Source organism: Leucoraja erinacea, chromosome 2 (assembly GCF_028641065.1).
Source record: "Leucoraja erinacea ecotype New England chromosome 2, Leri_hhj_1, whole genome shotgun sequence".
Classification (NCBI taxonomy): Eukaryota; Metazoa; Chordata; class Chondrichthyes; order Rajiformes; family Rajidae; genus Leucoraja; species Leucoraja erinaceus.
The window spans coordinates 110,458,644-110,479,506 of NC_073378.1; the positions used below are offsets into that span (position 1 = coordinate 110,458,644).

A 20,863-nucleotide genomic window follows, 5' to 3' on the forward strand; every position below is an offset into this window, starting at 1 on the left:
AATAACCCTTCATGTTAATCCACCCATTTAAACCATTCTCTGTCATTCCCACATTCCCATCCACCGCACTCCAGATCCACAGCAGGTCGATTAATCTAATGCCCTACCGCGCCCCCTCCACCCATCACCATGTCATGAAGGATGAAGAAAGACACAAATTGCTGGAGTAACTCCAGTCTAGCAAGCAACCTTGACCCTCTGCAGTTCACCTACCACCACAACAGGTCCGCGGACGATGCCATCGCCCTGGCCCTACACTCATTCCAGGAACGCCTTGGCCTGTTTCCATGCTGTATCTCCATAACCCTACTAAACAAAATAAACTAACGATCAGTGTTCTGGATATGTATTCAGGTAGGTATTTATTTTATTGAGAACATTACAGTGCGGATAATCGAGAAGGATGCAACTGTGTGGGCCAAAGAGCTTTCTTTATTCAAAAAGCTTCTTATTAAGTGTCCTGCATCCAATCAGTTATATTTTATAGTTTAATTAATCTGTGCAGTACCAACCGCATGTGCTTCCCACTGTAGGCAGTGTTAGAGAGATAGACAGATTTTGAATAATAATTTTGCAACGTAGATATCTACATTATGTATCTATGTAACGCCGTCTTGCCACCTGTGCTGGTGTGGTTATGAACTCATCACTTCTGCATTCAAGGTACCTACTGCCTCAATTATTCATAACGGGACTACTTAAGGACTCGTCTGCAGAACGGTGCCCAGTTCTGGGCACTGAGCCATGCGAGGGACATTAACAGCTAGAGGCTGCAGCAGGGAAGTATAGAGGCTGCAGCAGAGAGATTACAGACACAATTAGGTGGAGATTGTTTACCTTAGGGCAGCACAGTGATGCAGTTGGTAGAGCCGCCGCCCCACAGCGCCAGAGACCCGGGCTCGATTCTGACCTCGGGTGCGTTCTGTGTGTGGAGTTTGCACTTTTCCCCTTATGACCGCATGGGTTTTAAGTTTGAGTTTTAGTTTTGCCTCTCCATTAAGTTTTCCCCCTCTCACCCTAACTTTCCCCCTCTCACGTTAGTACATGTTGATACGATGATGGCAATGTTTGCAGATACAACTGTAACGTTAATAAGAGAAATGGATAAATACTTCAAATACTTTGCACGTGTTGGGGACCAAATGACGTGATGGGAATGCAAGGATTTTTAATTCCTGCAGTTTCTTTGGAATGGTCATGGAGAGAGAAAAGGGAATTAGACAAGGGTTTGAAACATGTGGAGGGAGCAGGACAGGGTGAATGTCGAGATGTGTTTATAAAATGATCAGAAGCATCACTGGGATAGACTGATAGGGAAGAAATGTCAAAGACTAGAGGGCATAGCTTTAAGGTGAGAGGGGAATAGTTTAAAGGAGATGTGCGGAAAGGTGTTTTTTACACAGAGGCTTGTGGGGCATGAACCGTGCTGCCAGGGGTGGTGGTACTGTTAGTCCTGCACTTTGCACACAGCAGTGACTTCCTTCCCTTTGCTGCTGCTTATCTCCAACAAGTCTATTCTGGATTTTCAACCTTCTGGGTCAAGAACATTTCTCACTTTGGCCCTAACCACATCCGCCACTAACTAAGTTGCACTTCCTCATTTAATTTCCTGCCCAGCTTCTAACTACTTGACCTCGAAGCTTCAGCCTTACAACCATGTTCCTGTGTTCCCTCACAGGTCAAATCCATCATTTCATCTACCGTGTTGGGTTATTGCTACATGTACCGAGGTACAGTGAAAAGCTTCTGTTGTGTGCGATCCAGTCAGCAGAAAGACAACACGTGATTACAATCGACCCGTCCACAGTGTACAGATACAGGATAAAGGGAATAACATTTTGTGCAAGATAAAGTCCACTAGAGTCTGTTAAAAGATAGTCTGAGGGGTCTCCGATGAGGTGGATAGTACTCAGGACTGCTCTCTAATTGATGATTGTATGGTTCATTTGCCTGATAACAGCTGGGAAGAAACTGTCCCTGAATCTGGAGCTGTGCGTTTTTACACTTCTTCATTCATACGTTCTTAAGTGCATAAGCCATAGGAGCAGAATTAGGCCATTCAGCCCATCATCTACTCTGTCATTCAATCATGGCTGATCTATCTTTCCCTCTCAACCCCATTCTCCTGGGCCTTCTCCCCATTACCCCTGACACCATGACTAATCATTCTGTACCGCTGTACTTGTGTACCGCTTGCCTGATGGGAGAGGGTAGAAAAGGGAGTGACTGGAGTGCGACACGTCTAAATTATGCTGGTGGCCCTTCTGAGGCAACGTGAAGTGTAGATGGAATCAATGAAAGGGAGGTGTGTGGTTTGTGTGATGAATTATGAATGCTGAATATGAATGCTGCACAGAATGTTGTTGGCACGCCTTAACTCTAAGCCACAGTGAGCACAGCTTCATACGTGGCAGGTCATCTTACTAACTTGAACACATTTTTGAAACTAAGTAACATCTTCTTCTACTCTGCCAACATAATCAAAGCCTTGTCCCATCCCAGTCATTCCTTCTCCTCCCCGGTCCCATCAGGCAAAAAGTACAAATGCTTGCAAATCTGTACCACCAGACTGAGGAACAGCTTCTTCCCCTCTCTTGTCAGTTTTCTGAACGGTCCTTCCATAAGCTAGTCTACTGTCCCATTCACCTCTACCCCATTGCGGACATTGGACTTGGTCTCTGAAACGGATGCGCTACAATGCTGAGAACTATGTTCTGCACTCTGTATCTTGCCCTTTGTTTTACCTTCTATACTTGAGTTTGGCTTCATTGTATTCATATATAGTATTATTTGACTTCATTAGAAAGCTTGCAAAACAAAGCTTTTCACCGTACCTCGGTACATGTGACAATAATAAACGTGAACCTGTTTGAGGAGTTGAGCAATGAGGCTACGGCAGTAGATATTGTCTGTTGAAAACTTCACCTTTTGGTTGTAAATACCTCAATAAACATGCAACCCAGAATCATCTGAACTAGAAGTGTCTGAAGAAGAGTCCCAACCTGAAACGTCACCTATCCATGTTCTCCAGAGTTGCTGCCTGAACTGCTGTTACTCCAGCACTTTGTGCCTTGTCTTGTAAATGGTATCTGCAGTTCCTTGTATCCAGAATATTGTTTGGTTCTGATCCACGGTCATTTTCATTACCTCAAGAAATTCTGCTTGAAAAACAATGAAGCCTATCTCCGTTCACACTCAAGTATGACTATCTATGGGAGGCAGGGTGGCGCTGCAGCAGAGTTGCTGCTTCGAGGGTTCAATCCTGATTACGGGTGCTGTCTGTACGGAGTTTGGACGTTCTCCCCTGTGATAGCATGGGTTTTCTCCGGGTGCCCCAGTTTCCTCCCATATCCCAAGGATGTCCAAGTTTGGAGGTTAATTGAGCTTCTGTAAATTGTCCCTAGAGTGTAGGTTGGAACTAGTGTGCGGGGTGATCATTGGTTGGCATGGACTCAGTGGGCCGAAAGGCCTGATTCTGCAATGTATCTTGTGATGGCCTGACCAGTGCAGGAAAACATGGTGGTCTTCAGCTTAGGATCTGTTGTAAGCAAGAAGCATCAGTTAGCATTTTTTGCAGACTGCATGGGGAGCCAAGCTCCTTCACAATCAGTCTGCTTCTGTTTGCTTCACTTCTTTGATCGGGACACTGTCACCTTCAGCTTTTACCCCTTCTCGTCCTCAACCTCAACCTCGGGCACCATGTGTGCCTGAGGGCATTCTCACCTCCTCCCCATCAGGACTATCACTGTATATCACTCCTCCTATCAGCTAGAGGTGTGGTCCCCAACTTCCAATCTTCCTCACTGTGGCCCTTGCACTTTTTTTATCTGCTCTGTCTGTAACTACAACGCTGTACACCATATTCTACACTCTGGCATTTTTCTCTTTGCCCTACCTGTTGTACTTGTGTATGTCTTGCTTATAGAGTCATAGTCATACAGGGCGGGGAGACAGTCAGAACCTTTTCCCAGGATGCAAAAATCAAATACTGGAGGCCATAGCTTAAAGGGCCTGTTACAGTGCTATATTGTTCTATAACAGATAGACACAAAGCCCTGGAGTAACTCAATGGGTCAGGCAGCGTCTCTGGTGAAAAAGGATGAGTGACGTTTTGGGTTGGGACCCTTCTTTAGATCTGTAATGTAACCTGTAATAGAACTGTAACTATGTTCTATGTGCTATATCATTACAAAAGCACCATCTCAGACTGTGCAGAGTGGAGGGTGGTTAGACACGGGGGATTTCACACAAAGGGTCATTGTGACAGGGACATGCACCCTTCCCAATGTTGAAGATCTTGGTGCCCGTGTAAAGTGAAAGACGGCTCCTTGCGCTATAGTCTGCAGCTTTTAATGAAGACCTTTTCTGGTTTGCTGCCAGTGACTAGTGGTGTTCCGCAAGGGTCGGTGCTGGGACCGCTATTCTTCAGGTAACTTTGTGGCGACTCTTTGCATACTTGACCATCATGCAAACCAACCTCCCTTTCATTGACTCCATCTACACTTCACGCTGCCTTGGCAAGGCCACCATGATAATCAAGAACCAGTCTTATTCCCCTCTCCAATCAGGCAAGAGGTACAGAAGTGTGAAAACGCATATAGAAACATAGAAAATATCTCCAGATTCAGGGACAGTTTCTTCCCAGCTGTTATCAAATAACTGAGCCATCCTGGCACTAACTAGAGCGTTCCTAACCTACAATCTACCTCATTGGTAACCCTTGGACTTCCTCTAATCTGACTTTACGGGACTTTATCTTACACTAAATATTATTCCCTTTATCCTGTGCCTGTACGCTGTATGTAGGATGGAACTGCAGATGCTGGTTTAAAATGAAGATTGACACAAAAAGCTGGAGAGATAATATGGAAATGAGGCCTTCAGCACAACAAATCCACGCCAACCAGCGATCTCCCCGAACACTAGCACCATCCTACACATTAGGGATAATTTTCAATTTACAGAAGCTGATTAACATAAAAACCTGTACGTCTTTGGAATGCGGGAGGAAACCGGAGCACCCGGGGAAAACCCATGGGAGTACGTACAAACTCTGTACAAATAGCACCTAGAGTCAGGATTGAGTCCTGGTCTCTGGCGCCGTACGGCTGCAACTCTACCACTGCACCACTGTGCTGTGCTGCCCCACTGTGTGCATGTGTTGAGGGCCTGAGCCACAGGGAGAGGTCTGGCAGGCAAGGATTTTATTCCTTGGAGCGCAGGAGGCGAGGGGCGATCTTATATAGGTGTATAAAATCATGAGGAGAACAGATAGGATGAATACAGTCTTTTACCCAGAATAGTGGGATCAAGAAGTTTATGGTGAGAAAGGAAAGATTTATTAGAAACATGAGAGGGTGGTGGGTGTATGGAACGAGCAACCAGAGTAGGTAGTTGAGGCAGGTACTATCACAGCATTTGAAAGACACTTGGATAGGGGCATGGCTAGGCAAGGTTTAGAGGGATACGGGCCAAACGCAGGCAGGTGGGACGAGTGTAGATGGGGCATGTTGGTCGGCATGGGCCAGTTGGGCCGAAGGGGCTGTTTCCATGCTGTGTAACTCCACTGAATGCATTGCCGTGCGGGTGAGTTGGAGTCAGGTACCTGACAACCCCTCCCCATTACCGCGCTGCTATTGGCGAACGACAACGCATCCTGTTTACTGGATGGTCACCACCGTTGTCAATCAAACCCAGGGATAATATAACTAGTGGCTCTGGCCACTTGGAGAGCGCAGGATGGAGTGGTGAAGATGTATCCAGCGACTTGTAGAAGCTGCAGTAGTTTAAAACGCTTCTGGCCAACATAAATAAGCATGTCTTTCATTTATTTCCAACAGATCAAATGCCGGGGAAGGAGTGCGCTCTAACATTCCCGGAGAATCGCTCCCGTTCTCACTGAAGTGGCCGGAGTTGCGACGGAGTGTCGAGGCAGCACCCACCGCAAGTTCTGGGACGGAGTGTGTCTGAGGCATGAACTTCGCCCAAGTTTCCGCGCTGCTCCTAATCCTCCTAACCCAGTGCCCCATCCCCCGGGTAAGTCAATGCTTGCGTTTATAAAACTGGAGTGGGGTGACTCGATTGAAAGCTTCGTCGTTTGTATATCTAGTATTTGATTTCAGCAGAGATAGAATCAAATCACTGAAATATATTTAAACCCCGAGATGAAGGGGTCAGACCACTGAGATAGGATTAGAAATACGGAGATCCTAGGATTGAATCTGTGAGTGGGGGATCTCATTGAAACTTGTAGGAAGGAACTGCAGATGCTGGTTTACACAGGCAAAATGCTGGCGTAACTCAGTGGGACAGGCAGCATCTCTGGATAGAAGGAATGGGTGACGTTTTGGGTGGGCACCCTTCAGATTGAAAGTCGGGGAGAGGGAGACTGATATGGAGACATGTTGAAACTTACTGAATAGTGAAAGACCTGGATAGAGTGAATGTGGAGTATGTTTGCATTAGTGGGAGAGTCTAGGACTAGAGGCCATAGCCTCAGAATGAAAGGATGTACCTTTAGGAATGAGATGAGGAAGAATTGTTTTCATCAGAGCGTGGTGAGTCTGGAATTCATTGCTGCAGACGGCTGTGGAGCCGTCAATGAATATTCTTAGGTTGGAGGTTGACAGATTCTTGATTCGTAAGGGTGTCAGGGGTATTATGGGGTGATGGCAGGAGAATGAGTAAGTAAGTGATGAATGCCAATATTTTAGAATGATTCTAATGGTTGTACTTTAGAATATCTAATTTCACAGCCAAGGAATACCAGGTGGAAATCTGTCCCTTTTGTGGAGTAATTTTAAAATGTCGCTGCAGGTGTGGAACTTGGAATTGTAGTATTTTGCTAGTGGGTTAGTTTGATGTTGGAGAAACTGGGTGAGTTGGGCAGAATCTGTGGGAAGTTTGGGGCAGGGTCTCCTTCCTTAGACCAAAACACACAAAGTGCTGGGGGAACTTGGTGGGTCAGGCAGCATCTGTGGTGGGAAATGGAAAGATGGCATTTTGAGTTGGGAACCTTCATATTTTCTTCCATGGATGCTGCCTGATGGCATGTCTCCAGGGATCTTACAAACTGCTACAGGAGCACTATAGAAAACACACTGTTGGGTTGCATCTGCCTAAGACCATGAGAGATTGCAGAGAGTTGTGGATCACAGTCCATCACACAAACCAAACTCCCCACCATGGACTCCATCTGCAAGTCACGCTGGCTCGGAAAAGTAGCCAATATATTCAAAGACTTATCGAACTCGGTCATTCTTTCTTCTTCCTTCACCCGTCTGTCAGAAGGTACAGAGGCTTGTGCACCACCAGACTCTGGAACAGCTTCTTCCCCTCGGGCTTCTGAATGGCCCTTCCACGTGGATCTCCTCTGGGTGCCCTAGTTTCTTCCCACATCCCAAAGACGTGTGTTTATAGGTTAATTGACTGTAAATTGCCCCTAATGCCCCTAATAAACAGCGCAGAATGAGGCCCATCGGCTCCGCGCCGACCAGTGATCAGCCCCCCCCCCCCCCCCCCCCCCCCCCCCCCCCCATACCCTAACGCTATCCTGCACATTAGGGACAATTTACAGTATTTACTGAAGCCAATTAACCTATGAACCAGCATGTCTTTGGAGTAAAATGGAGCACCTGGGGAAAACCCACGTTGTCACATGGAGAACGTGTAAACTCCATACAAACAGCACACATAGTCTGGATCAAACCCAGATCTCTGGTGCTGCAAGGTAGCAACTCTATTGCTGCGCCAACTTGCTGCCCAAATGTAGCCTAACCAACGTTATAAAGCTGCAACTTGATTTCCTAACTCCTGTACTCAATGCCCTGGATCAAGTCGAGTGTGTCATACACCTTCTTTACCATCCTGTCCAGTTATGTTGCTACATTTTGGAAGCTCTCAAGCTCTTTCAAGAATCCTGCCAGTGTTTCTCTTGCATTTAATGCCCCCCTCCCCTCCCCCACCCCATACATCCTCCCACACTCTTGTCTGAATTAAACTCCATCTCTTATTTCTCCACACACGTTCTCACACATGATCTATAAGCCTGCTGAATATTTTGACAACCTTTCCCGTTCCCCATAACACCATTTTCTGTATCATATGCAAACTTGTTAATTGGACGGTCTACATTTTATTGGGGTATATATCACAAAGAACAGATCCTTGCGGAATTCCATTGATCATAGACCTACAGTAAGAAAAGCATTGTTACTGTCTGTCCTTGTGTGGAAACGAGGAACTGCAGATGCTGATTTACCAAAAAGGACGCAGTGCTGGAGTAACTTGGCAGGTCGAGTAGCATTTCTGGAGAACATTGATGGGTGACGTTTTGGGTTGGGACCCTTTCTCTAGAGACCTGTTGAGTTACTCCTGCACTTCGTGTCCATATTTGGACCATTCAATGTTTGGGAGGACCTTCTGTCTTCTTTGGGGAGTCGGCCCACTGTGGCTGTGCTGTCATCTGACTGTCCAGTCTAAATCACCCCATTCCTCTGCACCGTCTTTGCAGCATTTTGCCCCGTTTCCTTTCCAAAACAGAGAATCGAGACTCCTTTTCCCCATTTGCAGGCTTTATTGTCACTCACAGGAACTTGGTGGGTAAAGATGACACACTTGAGTGTGCTTTACTGATTATCATGAGATTAAGTTCGTGGGGCAAAGCTGCCAGCGACTGCAACCCTCGCACAATAGGGATAGGTTTTGTCCAATGGAGGCAGTCTCATGTATCAGCTGCCTGCCTTTGGGTGTGGTAACTCACAGATAATTAACAAGGTCTGTCTTACCCCCCCCCCCCCCCCACACCACTTTCCGTCTGAAGACACTTCTAACCCAAAGTGTCACCCGTCCTATTTCTCCCGAGATGCTGCTAAGGCCCGCTGAGTTTTAATTTTTTAATTTTGTAGCATTTTAGAGATACAATGTGCAAATGGGCCCTTTGGCCACCGAATCCTCGCCGACCAGTGATCCCCGTGCACTAGCACTATCCCGCATTCACTAGGGACAATTAACTATTTTTACCGAAGCCAATTAGCCTACAAACCTGTGTGGGAGGGAATCAGAAATCCCAGAGAAAACCCACGGGGAGAATGGACAAACTCCATACAGACAAGCACCTGTGGTCAGCACCGAACCTGTATTTCCCGCACTGTAAAGCAGCAATTCTATTGCTGCACCACCGTGACATCCACCATTAGTCCAGCATGTTGTGTCTATTTTTAGAAGAAAAACATTTATGGCTGTTCCACAGTTCTGCATTAGAGGCTGCTTTTTTTTTAATGGGACTGCTGTCTGAGATTGAACATTGAAGTTGTTTTGATGGGGCATTGTATCTGAGGTTGTAAAGATGGGGCATTGTCTCTGACGTTGTAATGATGGGGCATTGTATCTAGGTGCTGTGCGTGCATCAGGAGTGCAACGTTTGGTCAGAAGTCGCACGACTGCGCGATGAATGTCTCTGGAACATCGAGAGAGAAAACCAGAGCTTGGAGACGGGTAAGGAGAGGGTGGGCTGTGGGAATGGCACCTATATCAATGGAGTAGACAAGGGAAAGGAAGAGGGGACTGTACAACCAATGAACTGCAGGTGCAGGTTTACCAAGAAATAACACCTAAATGCTGGTGTAACCTGGCAGGTCAGACTGCAATTCTGGAGAACATCAATAGGTGATGTTTTGGTTTAACCCTGAAGAAGGCTCTTGACCTGAAACGTCAGTTATTTATGTTCTCCGGAGATGCTTCTTGGCCCACTGAGTTTAGTTTTAGTTTGTTTATCTTGGAGATACAGCGTGGAAACATGCCCCTCGGCCTTCCATATCTGCGCTGACCAATGATCACCCATACACTAGTTCTACCCTACAGGCAACACCGTTTACAGAAGCCAATTAACCTAAATACCTGCAGATTTTTGGAGTGTAACCTAGATACCTGCACATTTTTGGAGTGTGGGAGGAAACCAGAGCACCCAGAGAAAACCCCGCGGTCACAGGGAGAATGTACAAACTGCACGGACAGCACCTGTAGTCGGGATTAAACATGGGTCTCTGGCGCTGTAAGGCAGCAACTCTATTGTTGTGCCACCTCCAGTACTTTGTGTATTTACAGTCTGAAGAAGGGTTTCGACCCAAAACGTTGCCTATTTCCTTCGCTCCATAGATGCTACCTCACCCGCTGAGTTTCTCCAGCCTTTTTGTCTACAGTCAATTAAAGACCCATTTGTGTTGTCAAGTGTTTAATAGTCATTTGCATCAGAAATAATCTTTTCTTGAACCTCCTGGTCATGGTTCCCAGGCTCCTGTACCACCTTGATAGTAACAGCAAGATGAGACGGTGGCTGTGGTTGTATGGGTCTTTGATAATACTGGCTGTCTCCTTGAGGCAGTGCTTCCTGTAGATCCCTTCTATAGTGTATTACTCAGTACATGTGATGGACCAGGCAGTGTCCACCATTTTCTGCCGCCTCTGTCGTTCTTTGGCCTTCAAGAAACAAAACTATAATACAACCAGTCGGTTCGCACTCTGCCCTACACCTGTGTGTCACGTAGCAACATGATAGCAAATTTACCGAAAAGAAGGTCAAACAAACCATAATTATGTTATCTGTGTTAGTATTTTTGACCAGGGCACCATGGGCAATCCCACGGTAGACAAAAATGCTGGAGAAACTCAGCGGGTGAGACAGCATCTATGGAGCGAAGGAAATACGCAACGATTCGGGTAGAGACCCTTCTTCAGACTTCTAAAGAAGGGTCTCGACCCGAGACTTTGCCTATTTCCTTCGCTCCATAGATGCTGCCTCACCCGCTGAGTTTCTCCAGCATTTTTGTTTACTTTCGATTTTCCAGCATCTGTAGTTCCTTCTTAAACATGGACAATCCCACTGCATTTCTTGGATGTAATACCACCTTTCTCATCCAATCACAACCATCTTTGGGTTGGAGTTTATTATGGTTGTGTGTACCAAGGTACAGTGAAAACCTTTGTTTAGCAGAGTAGATTCGATGGCCAAAGAGCCTAATTCTGTTCCTGCGACTTGTGAAATAGTACTGAATACATAAATGCTGTGGTCAAAGTTGACTACAAAAGATAAAGCAAAGGGGAAGACGCCCTTCAGCCTAACATTGCCACATCAACCAACGCCCCATCTACACTCGTCCCACCTCAATGCGTTTAGCCCATATCCCTCTAAACCTATCCTATCCATGGTTTAGTTTAGAGGTACCCTTTGGTTCATTGAGTCTGCAGCAACCCGTACACTAGTTCATTACACACTAGGAACAATTTACAGAAGCCAATTAACCTACAAACCTGCACGTCTATGGGATGAGGGAGGAAACCCACACAGTCACAAGGAGAATGTACAAACTCCGTTCAGACAGCACTCACAGTAAGGATCGAACTCGGGTCTCTGGCGATGTGAGGCAGTATCTGCGCTACTGTGCAGCCCTGCAGAGATGCATTTAATTTCAACCATGCAATAGCTAGAACTCTGATGGGTGGCTGCAATCGGTTATTCAGCAGGGATTTTGTGTGGAGTTGGAAGTAAATCCATGTGTTTCAAGCAGTTGATGTGCTAATCTTTCATATTGCAAAGGGACTAATGTTTATGAAGCAGTGAAGACAAATTCATTGATTTGAGCGGCCAATATAGATGCATAGAAACCCATAAATGTAAATAATTTGAATGCGCACTCTTATCTATTGTGTGAATGCTTGTCTGTCTAGACATATTGTAACTTATGGCATTGACTCATCCAGCAGAGTAGGTTTTGTTGCAATCCATTCACTTAGTTCCATTGCACCACATTTTCCCCATGGCATTGTAAATGCTTCTTCGTTACTTATTGCTGCCATTGGAAAAATCCTCCATAATTCTCGCGCGAGTGCCTGTTAGTTCATTGCCTCCCACGTACTGTGAAGGGACGGGCGCCTGTTTCTCATTAGTGAGCGGTATTGATCCAAGTGACACACACCAGACCTATCGGGCATAGCAAACAGTCGGTGACTCGGATAATGCGGGCAGGTGTAGCTGACACGTCGTGAAAATCTATTCCATGTTCCTGGTTTGTGAATTTGGACAAGGTGGGCAATAGGCTGCGATGAGACTCTGGAGATGACTAGGTCTCTCCTACCATCATTGGGCCTGTGAATCAATGGCTCTGCCCAAGTCTGCAGGAAATTAGTTGTGAATTGATCCCAGTTGATCTTGCTGAGCTGACTCCTCCCTATCAATTCCATCTACACCACACACTTCCATACTTTTTTTTTTAAAGGCGCCAAAATTGTGGTAACTGCATTTTGTGATTGTGCAAAATAATTTTGATGTGCTGTGCCTACGGGACACTAAAGAACTGTTGAATACTGCTTCAGAAAGCAGCCAACATAACCAAGCAGCCAACATAACCTTGGGGCCCCAGTCATCCCCTCTTTTTCCCTCCCCTGTGGGGCAGAAGATATAAAAGCTTGAAAGCGCATACAATCGTATTCGGGAACAGCTTCTTCCCTGCTGCTGTCAGACTCCTAAACCGTAACCCCATAAGCTAGGGTGTAGTCCCGATCTTCCAACCTATCCAATTGCAGACCTTGCACTTTTTTTTTTGTAGTAGAAACAAGGAACTGCAAATGCTGGTCTACACAAGGACACAAAGTGCTGTAGTAACTCAACAGATCAAGCAGCATCTCTGGAGAACATGGTGAGTAGGAGGGTGCGATTGGCCTGATAAAGATCCCGACCCAAAACATCACCTATTAATGTTCATCAGAGATTCTGCCTGACCCACTGACTAATTCCAGCACTTCGTGTTCTTTTGCACTTTTTTACCTGCACTTTCTCTGTGACTGTAAAACTCTAATACAATAACACTCTATTCTACACTCTGATATTTTTCCCTTTGCACTACCTGTTGTACTTGTGTATGGCATGATAGTACTCATTTATGGTACAATTTGACTGAACAGCATGCTAACAAAGTTTTTTTCTACGGTATCTCAGTACACGTGACGGGGTGGAAGATTGCAACCTTCACGTGGTCCGCCCTGTTTTGACTAATGCAATCAACTCGACGTGCACAAACTGAAGATCAAATAGAACAAATTGTCCAACAACTTTAGGCTGTGCACGCCACACGAAAGAAGAAGTACATGTGACAATAATGGCTGATTAATTTAGAGATATAATGTGGAAGTAGGTCCTTTGGCCCACTGAGCCTGTGCCAACCAGCATCACCCGCACACTAATTCTATCCTACACACAATTTACAGAAGCTGATTAACCTTCATGTCTTTGGAATGTGGGAAGAAACCAGAGCACCTGGAGAAAACCCATGTGGTCACAGGGAGAATGTACAAACTCTGTACAGATAGCACTCGCGGTCAGGATCAAACCTGTGTCTCTAGCGCTGTATGGCAACAACTCTACCATTGCGCCACCTCAACACCAGGCCCCATCTGTTTCTCAGCCTATCACCCCACATGCTAGACACACTCAATAGATCGGGCAGCATCTATGGAGGGAGACAGTTCATCAACTTTACCAGCCCTCACAAATGCTGCCTAATCTTCCAGCACTTTCTATTTTGATTTCCTATTGCCAGCACCTGCAGTTTCGTTTTGAGTGGAGGAGGGTGAATTTTATTTCACCGAGGAGAGATTTGACAAGAGTGGTCTAGATGCAGCTATTTGTTGGTGTAATTGGGCCCAGGGCAATTGGAGGCATTTAAGTGGGAGATTCTAGGCGACAGAAGGTGAGTGATTAATCTAGACCTCTCTTTACTGGGGATGTGGAGTGCAGGGGCAAGATAACCATATAATATAACCATATAACAATTACAGCACGGAAACAGGCCATCTCAACCCTTCTAGTCCGTGCCGAACACGTATTCTCCCCTAGTCCCATATACCTGTGCTCAGACCATAAATATAACCATATTTGGCAGATGTGGCAAAATGGGGAAGCTTTGGCTTAATACAACTAGGTCCCTAGCCATACAGTGTGGAAATGGACCCTTCAGCCCAGCGAGTCTGTGCTGACCAGTGATCAGCCCGTACACTAACACTATTCTACACAATAGACAATTTACTATTTTAACAAAGCCAATTAACCTAGAAACCTGCACATCTTTGGAGCCTGAGAGGAAAGTGGAGCACCCGGAGAAAATCCACGTGATTTATTTTTAGGTCAATTTATTTAAATAAAACATTTGGATAAGTACATGGGTAGAAAAGGGATATGGGCCAAACGGAGGCAGGTGGGACGTATAGATGGGGCATGATGGTCAGTGTGGGCAAGTTGGACTGAAGTGTCTGTTTCCACAATGTATAACTCTAGGCTGAAAGATTATGGGAGTGAGATTTAAAAATATATATGTTGTAGAAAGATTAATTGGGGATGTTTGGCCTTGGTTTGTCAAAGCAGGGTTATATCTGAATAATTTGGCTGAAAGGAGAGTCCCTTGGGGAGTGCATTTGATGTAGTCTACATAGATTTAGCAAGGCTCAAGAACAGTTCCCATGTGGCGGGCTGGTCAAAAAAACTAACAGCAGGATCTTTAGACTTTAGAGATACAGTGTGGGAACAGGCCATTCAGTCCACCAAGTCCCTGCCGACCAGCGATCCCCAAACACTAGCACTATCCTACACACCAGGGACCATTTACAACTTTACTGAAGCTAATTAACCTACCAAGCTGTGAGTCTTTGGAGTATGGGAGGAAATCGGAGCACCCGGTCACGGAGAACGTGCAAACTTCATACAGACAGCACCTTTAGTCAGGATCGAACTCTGGTCTCTAGCACCATAAGGCAGCAACTCTATTGTTGCGCCACTGTGCTGCCCCTACCGGAGGGAGTGTTTCAACATGGATCCAGGATTGGTTCAGTGGCATGTTCCAAAGAAAAGTATGGGCAGCACAGCTGGTACAGCCACTGCCTCACAGCGCCAGAGACTCGGACCTTGGGTGCTGTCTGTGTGTGGAGTTTGCAAGTTCTCCCTGTGACCATGTGGGTTTTCTCTGGGTGTTCCAACATCTTCCCATATCCCAAAGTCGTGTGGGTTTGTAGGTTAATTGGCTTCTAGTGTGCAGGGAATGGATGGTACAATGGGGTAACGTAGAACTAATGTGAATGTTTGGTCGGTGTGGGCCAAAGGATCTGTTGCCATTTGATGGAAAGATGGATGCATGATTCCGTCAGATTAATCTCGGTTTTGTGGTTGCTTTTCTAATTATCATCCACTCTGTATCAGTGATTCTGCAATCCTTTACTCTTGAAAGTAAAATGTTATTTATAGCATTCAAAAGCATCACACTCGTGAACACTACACCACAATAACCTCAGCAACCATGGACTTCTATGTCTTCGGTTGTACTATGGATTTTGAACTAATATGGTCACTGATTTGTATTTTTGATTATCATATTATCTGAATGTTGTTGCATTTACAAGCCTATTAAGATGTAGTAAATAAGAATGTCATTGTACTGTTGCCAATTAAACACCCTTGACTCTATCAGACGGTATTTGACAAGCCATGGCCTGCACAGCTATGGACACAGTGCTGGGAGATGGGGTTGGATTTCTCTGTACACTTTGTACACTCTGGAGTTTAGAAGGATGAGAGGAGATCTCATTGAAACATATAAGATTGTTAAGGGTTTGGACACGCTAGAGGCAGGAAACGTGATCCTGATGTTGGGGGAGTCCAGAACCAGGGGCCACAGTTTAAGAAAAAGGAGTAAGCCATTTAGAACGGAGACGAGGAAACACTTTCTCTCGCAGAGAGTGGTGAGTCTGTGGAGAGTGGTGGAGGCGGGTTGTTTTCAAGAGAGAGCTAGATAAAAATAGCAGAATCAGGGGATATGGGGAGAAGGCAGGAACGGGGTACTGATCACATTGAATGGCAGTGCTGGCTCGAAGGGCCGAATGGCCTACTCCTGCACCTATTGTCTATTGGATTAGAGGGTTTTTTCTGCGTTAGCATGCACACAATGGCTTCTTGCACTGTAAATATTTGCATTCTACATTCACTGACATTAGTTACGCAGAGGATACAGAAGCTTGACAGCATGCACCACCAGACTCGGGAACGGCTTCTTCCCCTCTGTCAGGTTTCTGAATGGTCCTTCCATAAGCTAGAGTGCTGTCCAATTCACCTCTTCCCACATTGCGGACATTGGACTTTGTCTCTGGAACTGGTGCGCTGCAATGCTGAGAACTATATTCTGCACCCTATATCTTCCCCTTTGCCCTTCCTAGGCTCCCTGAGTTTAATTTGAGTGTATTTGATAGCATAGCATGCAAAACAAAGCTTTTCACTGTAATTTGGTACACATGACAATAATAAACCCAAACTCAAAACCTGTAATCTCTCATTGCTATGGGCATTAAATATATGAGACGGGAAGTCTTGATGCAACTCTATAGGACTTTGGTTAGGCCACATTTGGAGCATTGCATACAGTTCTAGCTTCCCCGATGTGAGAACATTGGAGAGGCTGCAGAGGAGGTTTACCAGAGTGTAGCATGGCGTATAGGGTTTCAGCTACAGGGAGAAGCTGGATGGATTATTTTCTCTGGAAACTCAGAGGTTGATGGGAGACCTGATAGAAGTATATACAATTATGAGAAGCATAGATAGGGTAGACTGTCTGAATTTTTTTTAGCAATGCCTAACACTAGAGGGCAAAGAGTGATACAGTGTGGATACAGGCCCTTCACCCTAACTTGCCCAAACCAGTCCCAGCTACTCTAGTCTCACCTGCCTGCAATTAGTCCATATCCCTCCAAACCTGTCCTATCCATGTACCTGTCTAACTGGCTCTTAAACGTTGGGATAGTCCCAGCCTCAACTACCTCCTCTGACAGCTTGTTCCATACACCCGCCACCCTTTGTGTGAAAAAGTTACCCATCAGATTCCTATTAAATCTTTTCCCCTTCACCTTAAACCCTGTCCTCTGGTCCTCGATTCACATACTCTGGGCAAGAGACTCTGTGCATCTACCCAATCTATTCCTCTCATGATTTTATACACTTCTATAAGATCACCCCTCAGCCTCCTATGCTCCAGGGACTAGAGTCTCAGCTTACTAAACTGTTCCCTATAGCTCACACCCTCTAGTCCTGACAACATCATCGTAAATCCTCTCTGTACCCTTTCCAGCTTGACAACATTTTTCCCATAACATGCTGCCCAGAACTGAACACAATGCTCTAAATGCGGTCTCACCAACGTCTTACACAACTGCAACATGATCTCCCAGCATCTATACTCAATACTCTGATTGATGAAGGCCAATGTATCAAAAACCTTTTTGACAGCTATAAAGTGAGAGGGAGGAAGGTTTAATGGAGACATGCGGGACAAGTTTTTTTGAGGCCATTAGAGGTGGTGGTGGATACGATAGTGCACTTGGATATGGATCACTTGCTGGTAGATGAGGTCAGTTGGGCTAGGCATGTTGGCCACAAACATTGTGGGCCAAAGGGTTCATTCCTGTGCTTTACAGTTCTGTACAAGCAAAATTGTGATTGTAGCTGCACCTCGCTGTACAAGTGCTACAATTACAATTTTGCTTGTACAGAACTGTAAAGCACAGGAATGAACCCTTTGGCCCACTGAATGAACTTGACTTTGCTTGGTTTGACTTGACTATGGAGATCTGTGTGTTTTTGTAGAAATATGTTGGGTGCAGCAGAATGATCAAACATGTTTGTTCTCATAATGTTGGCCTGATTCATAATGCTGATATGATTCTAGTGCAAACAGCCTCGCTAGACAAGAGTCTACACTATACCTGCTCAACATTTTATTGGTTGTTTCTCTTGTTTGATGTTAGGAAGATGCATTGTGGCAATTACTTCCTGGTTTCCAAGCTTTGATTGTTGACCAACCACAAAATGCAGGAGGAACTAGGTGGGTCGGGTAGCATCCGAGGATGGAATGAACTAATAACATTATGGGCCGGGACCCTTCTTGGGTGGCATGCTGGGTTGGGAATCCTCCTTCAGATTGAAGAAGGGTCCTGAGCTGAAACATTCCCTGTGTTTTTTTTTTAATTTTTTTACCTCCCAAGATGCTGCCTGACCCACAGAGTTCCTCCAGCACGTTGTAGTTTGCACAATATTCCAGCATCTGTACTCTCATGTGTTTTCAAGCTTTGGAACTGCAGATGCTGGTTTACAAAAGACACCCAGTGCTGGAGTAACTCAGAGAGTCAGGCAGATCTCTCGAGTACATGGATAGGTGACGTTTCAAGTTGAGAGCCTTCTGACTAATTGGTCACCCCTCTCTTTTTGCCCCCCCCCTCCCCTCCTGTGTGCCCCTACAGGAGGCAAAGATCTCTCGAGTCCATTTTCCCCCTGACTAATTGGTCACCCTCTCTTTTTGACCCCCCCCCCCCTCCCCTCCTTTGTGCCCTCTATCCCCATTACTCTAGCTTCACATTTTTCACTCCCTTACTCTAGCTTCACATTTCACTACTCCTTTCCTCTTTTCTGACACCCTTTTGTCTCCTCTTCAACTCTGGTCTTTGCGCATTTGCAACCAAACTCTCCCCTCACCTGTATCCATCTATCACTTACTAGGCGCCGTTTCCACCCTCCCCCCCCCCCCCCCCCCCCCCCCCCCCCCCCAATCAGTCTGAAGAAGGATCCCGACCCAAGATGCCACCTTCTATAAGATCGCCCTACCAATGTTCACCTACCCATGTTCTCCAGCGATGTTGCCTAGCTTGCTGAGTTTTTTTTTTAATGAGCCAAAAATAGAGGGTTTATTTGTGAAGAGGTGATCTTGTTTTTCTTTATTCCTGGAAGTTTTCCTTGGCCAAGAATGGCACAATGCACTAATCCTAAACTGAAAGCTGACTTTTGCTGGTGAAATACAAGTTTTTTACGTTTTTTTAATTTTTATGGAGATACATAGAAATTAGGTGCAGGAGTAGGCCATTCGGCCCTTCGAGCCTGCACCGCCATTCAATATGATCATGGCTGATCATCCAACTCGGTATCCCGTACCTGCCTTCTCTCCATACCCCCTGATCCCCTTAGCCACAAGGGCCACATCTAACTCCCTCTTAAATATAGCCAATGAACTGGCCTCAACTACCCTCTGTGGCAGAGAGTTCCAGAGATTCACCACTCTCTGTGTGAAAAAAGTTCTTCTCATCTCGGTTTTAAAGGATTTCCCCCTTATCCTTAAGCTGTGCCCCCTTGTCCTGGACTTCCCTAACATCAGGAACAATCTTCCTGCATCTAGCCTGTCCAACCCCTTAAGAATTTTGTAAGTTTCTATAAGATCCCCCCCCCTCCATCTCCTAAATTCTAGAGAGTATAAACCAAGTCTATCCAGTCTTTCTTCATAAGACAGTCCTGACATCCCAGGAATCAGTCTGGTGAACCGTCTCTGCACTCCCTCTATGGCAATAATGTCCTTCCTCAGATTTGGAGACCAAAACTGTACGCAATACTCCAGGTGTGGTCTCACCAAGACCCTGTACAACTGCAGTAGAACCTCCCTGCTCCTATACTCAAATCCTTTTGCAATGAAAGCTAACATACCATTTACTTTCTTTACTGCCTGCTGCACCTGCATGCCTACCTTCAATGACTGGTGTACCATGACACCCAGGTCTCGCTGCATCTCCCCCTTTCCCAATCGGCCACCATTTAGATAATAGTCTGCTTTCCCGTTTTTGCCACCAAAATGGATAACCTCACATTTATCCACATTATACTGCATCTGCCAAACATTTGCCCACTCACCCAGCCTATCCAAGTCACCTTGCAGTCTCCTAGCATCCTCCTCACAGCTAACACTGCCCCCCAGCTTAGTGTCATCCGCAAACTTGGAGATATTGCCTTCAATTCCCTCATCCAGATCATTAATATATATTGTAAATAGCTGGGGTCCCAGCACTGAGCCTTGCGGTACCCTACTAGTCACTGCCTGCCATTGTGAAAAGGACCCGTTTACTCCTACTCTTTGCTTCCTGTTTGTCAGCCAGTTCTCTATCCACATCAATACTGAACCCCCAATGCCTTGTACTTTAAGTTTGTATACTAATCTCTTATGTGGGACCTTGTCGAAAGCCTTCTGGAAGTCCAGATACACCACATCCACTGGTTCTCCCCTATCCACGCTACTAGTTACATCCTCGAAAAATTCTATAAGATTCGTCAGACATGATTTACCTTTCGTAAATCTATGCTGACCTTGTCCAATGATTTCACCACTTTCCAAATGTGCTGCTATCCCATCTTTAATAACTGACTCTAGCAGTTTCCCCACTACCGATGTTAGACTAACTGGTCTGTAATTCCCCATTTTCTCACTCCCTCCCTTCTTAAAAAGTGGGGTTACGTTTGCTACCCGCCAATCTTCAGGAACTACTCCAGAATCTAAAGAGTTTTGAAAGATTATTACTAATGCATCCACTATTTCTGGAGCTACTTCCTTAAGTACTCTGGGATGCAGCCTATCTGGCCCTGGGGATTTATCGGCCTTTAATCCATTCAATTTACCCAACACCACTTCCCGGCTAACCTAGATTTCACTCAATTCCTCCAACTCCTTTGACCCGCGGTCCCCTGCTATTTCCGGCAAATTATTTATGTCTTCCTTAGTGAAGACGGAACCAAAGTAGTTATTCACTTGGTCCGCCATATCCTTGTTCCCCATGATCAACTCCCCTGTTTCTGACTACAAGGGACCTACATTTGTTTTAACTAATCTTTCTTTTCACATATCTATAAAAACTTTTGCAGTCAGTTTTTATGTTCCCTGCCAGTTTTCTTTCATAATCTATTTTCCTTTCCTAATTAAGCCCTTTGTCCTCCTCTGCTGGTCTTTGAATTTCTCCCAGTCCTCCG

General features: G+C 45.6%; 2 protein-coding genes across 3 annotated transcripts in view; one reads left to right on the forward strand and one right to left on the reverse strand.

Moving 5' to 3' along the window:
• The first annotated feature begins 4,193 nt into the window (after positions 1-4,193).
• The window catches only part of LOC129713939 (vasoactive intestinal polypeptide receptor-like), a 60,629-nt gene continuing 43,959 nt past the window's right edge, over positions 4,194-20,863 (forward strand). Inside the window, exons 1-2 of one of the 2 annotated variants that reach the window (XM_055663362.1) lie at positions 4,194-6,036; positions 9,393-9,495. In XM_055663362.1, coding sequence (XP_055519337.1) covers positions 5,974-6,036; positions 9,393-9,495 — 166 coding nt within the window. In that variant the 5' untranslated portion in view covers positions 4,194-5,973. The remainder of the gene's footprint in view (positions 6,037-9,392; positions 9,496-20,863) is intronic. The other variant, XM_055663354.1, reaches the window with a different exon arrangement.
• The window catches only part of sec22c (SEC22 homolog C, vesicle trafficking protein), a 94,600-nt gene continuing 83,272 nt past the window's right edge, over positions 9,536-20,863 (reverse strand). The window contains exon 7 of the mRNA XM_055663416.1: positions 9,536-10,476. Coding sequence (XP_055519391.1) covers positions 10,411-10,476 — 66 coding nt within the window. The 3' untranslated portion in view covers positions 9,536-10,410. The remainder of the gene's footprint in view (positions 10,477-20,863) is intronic.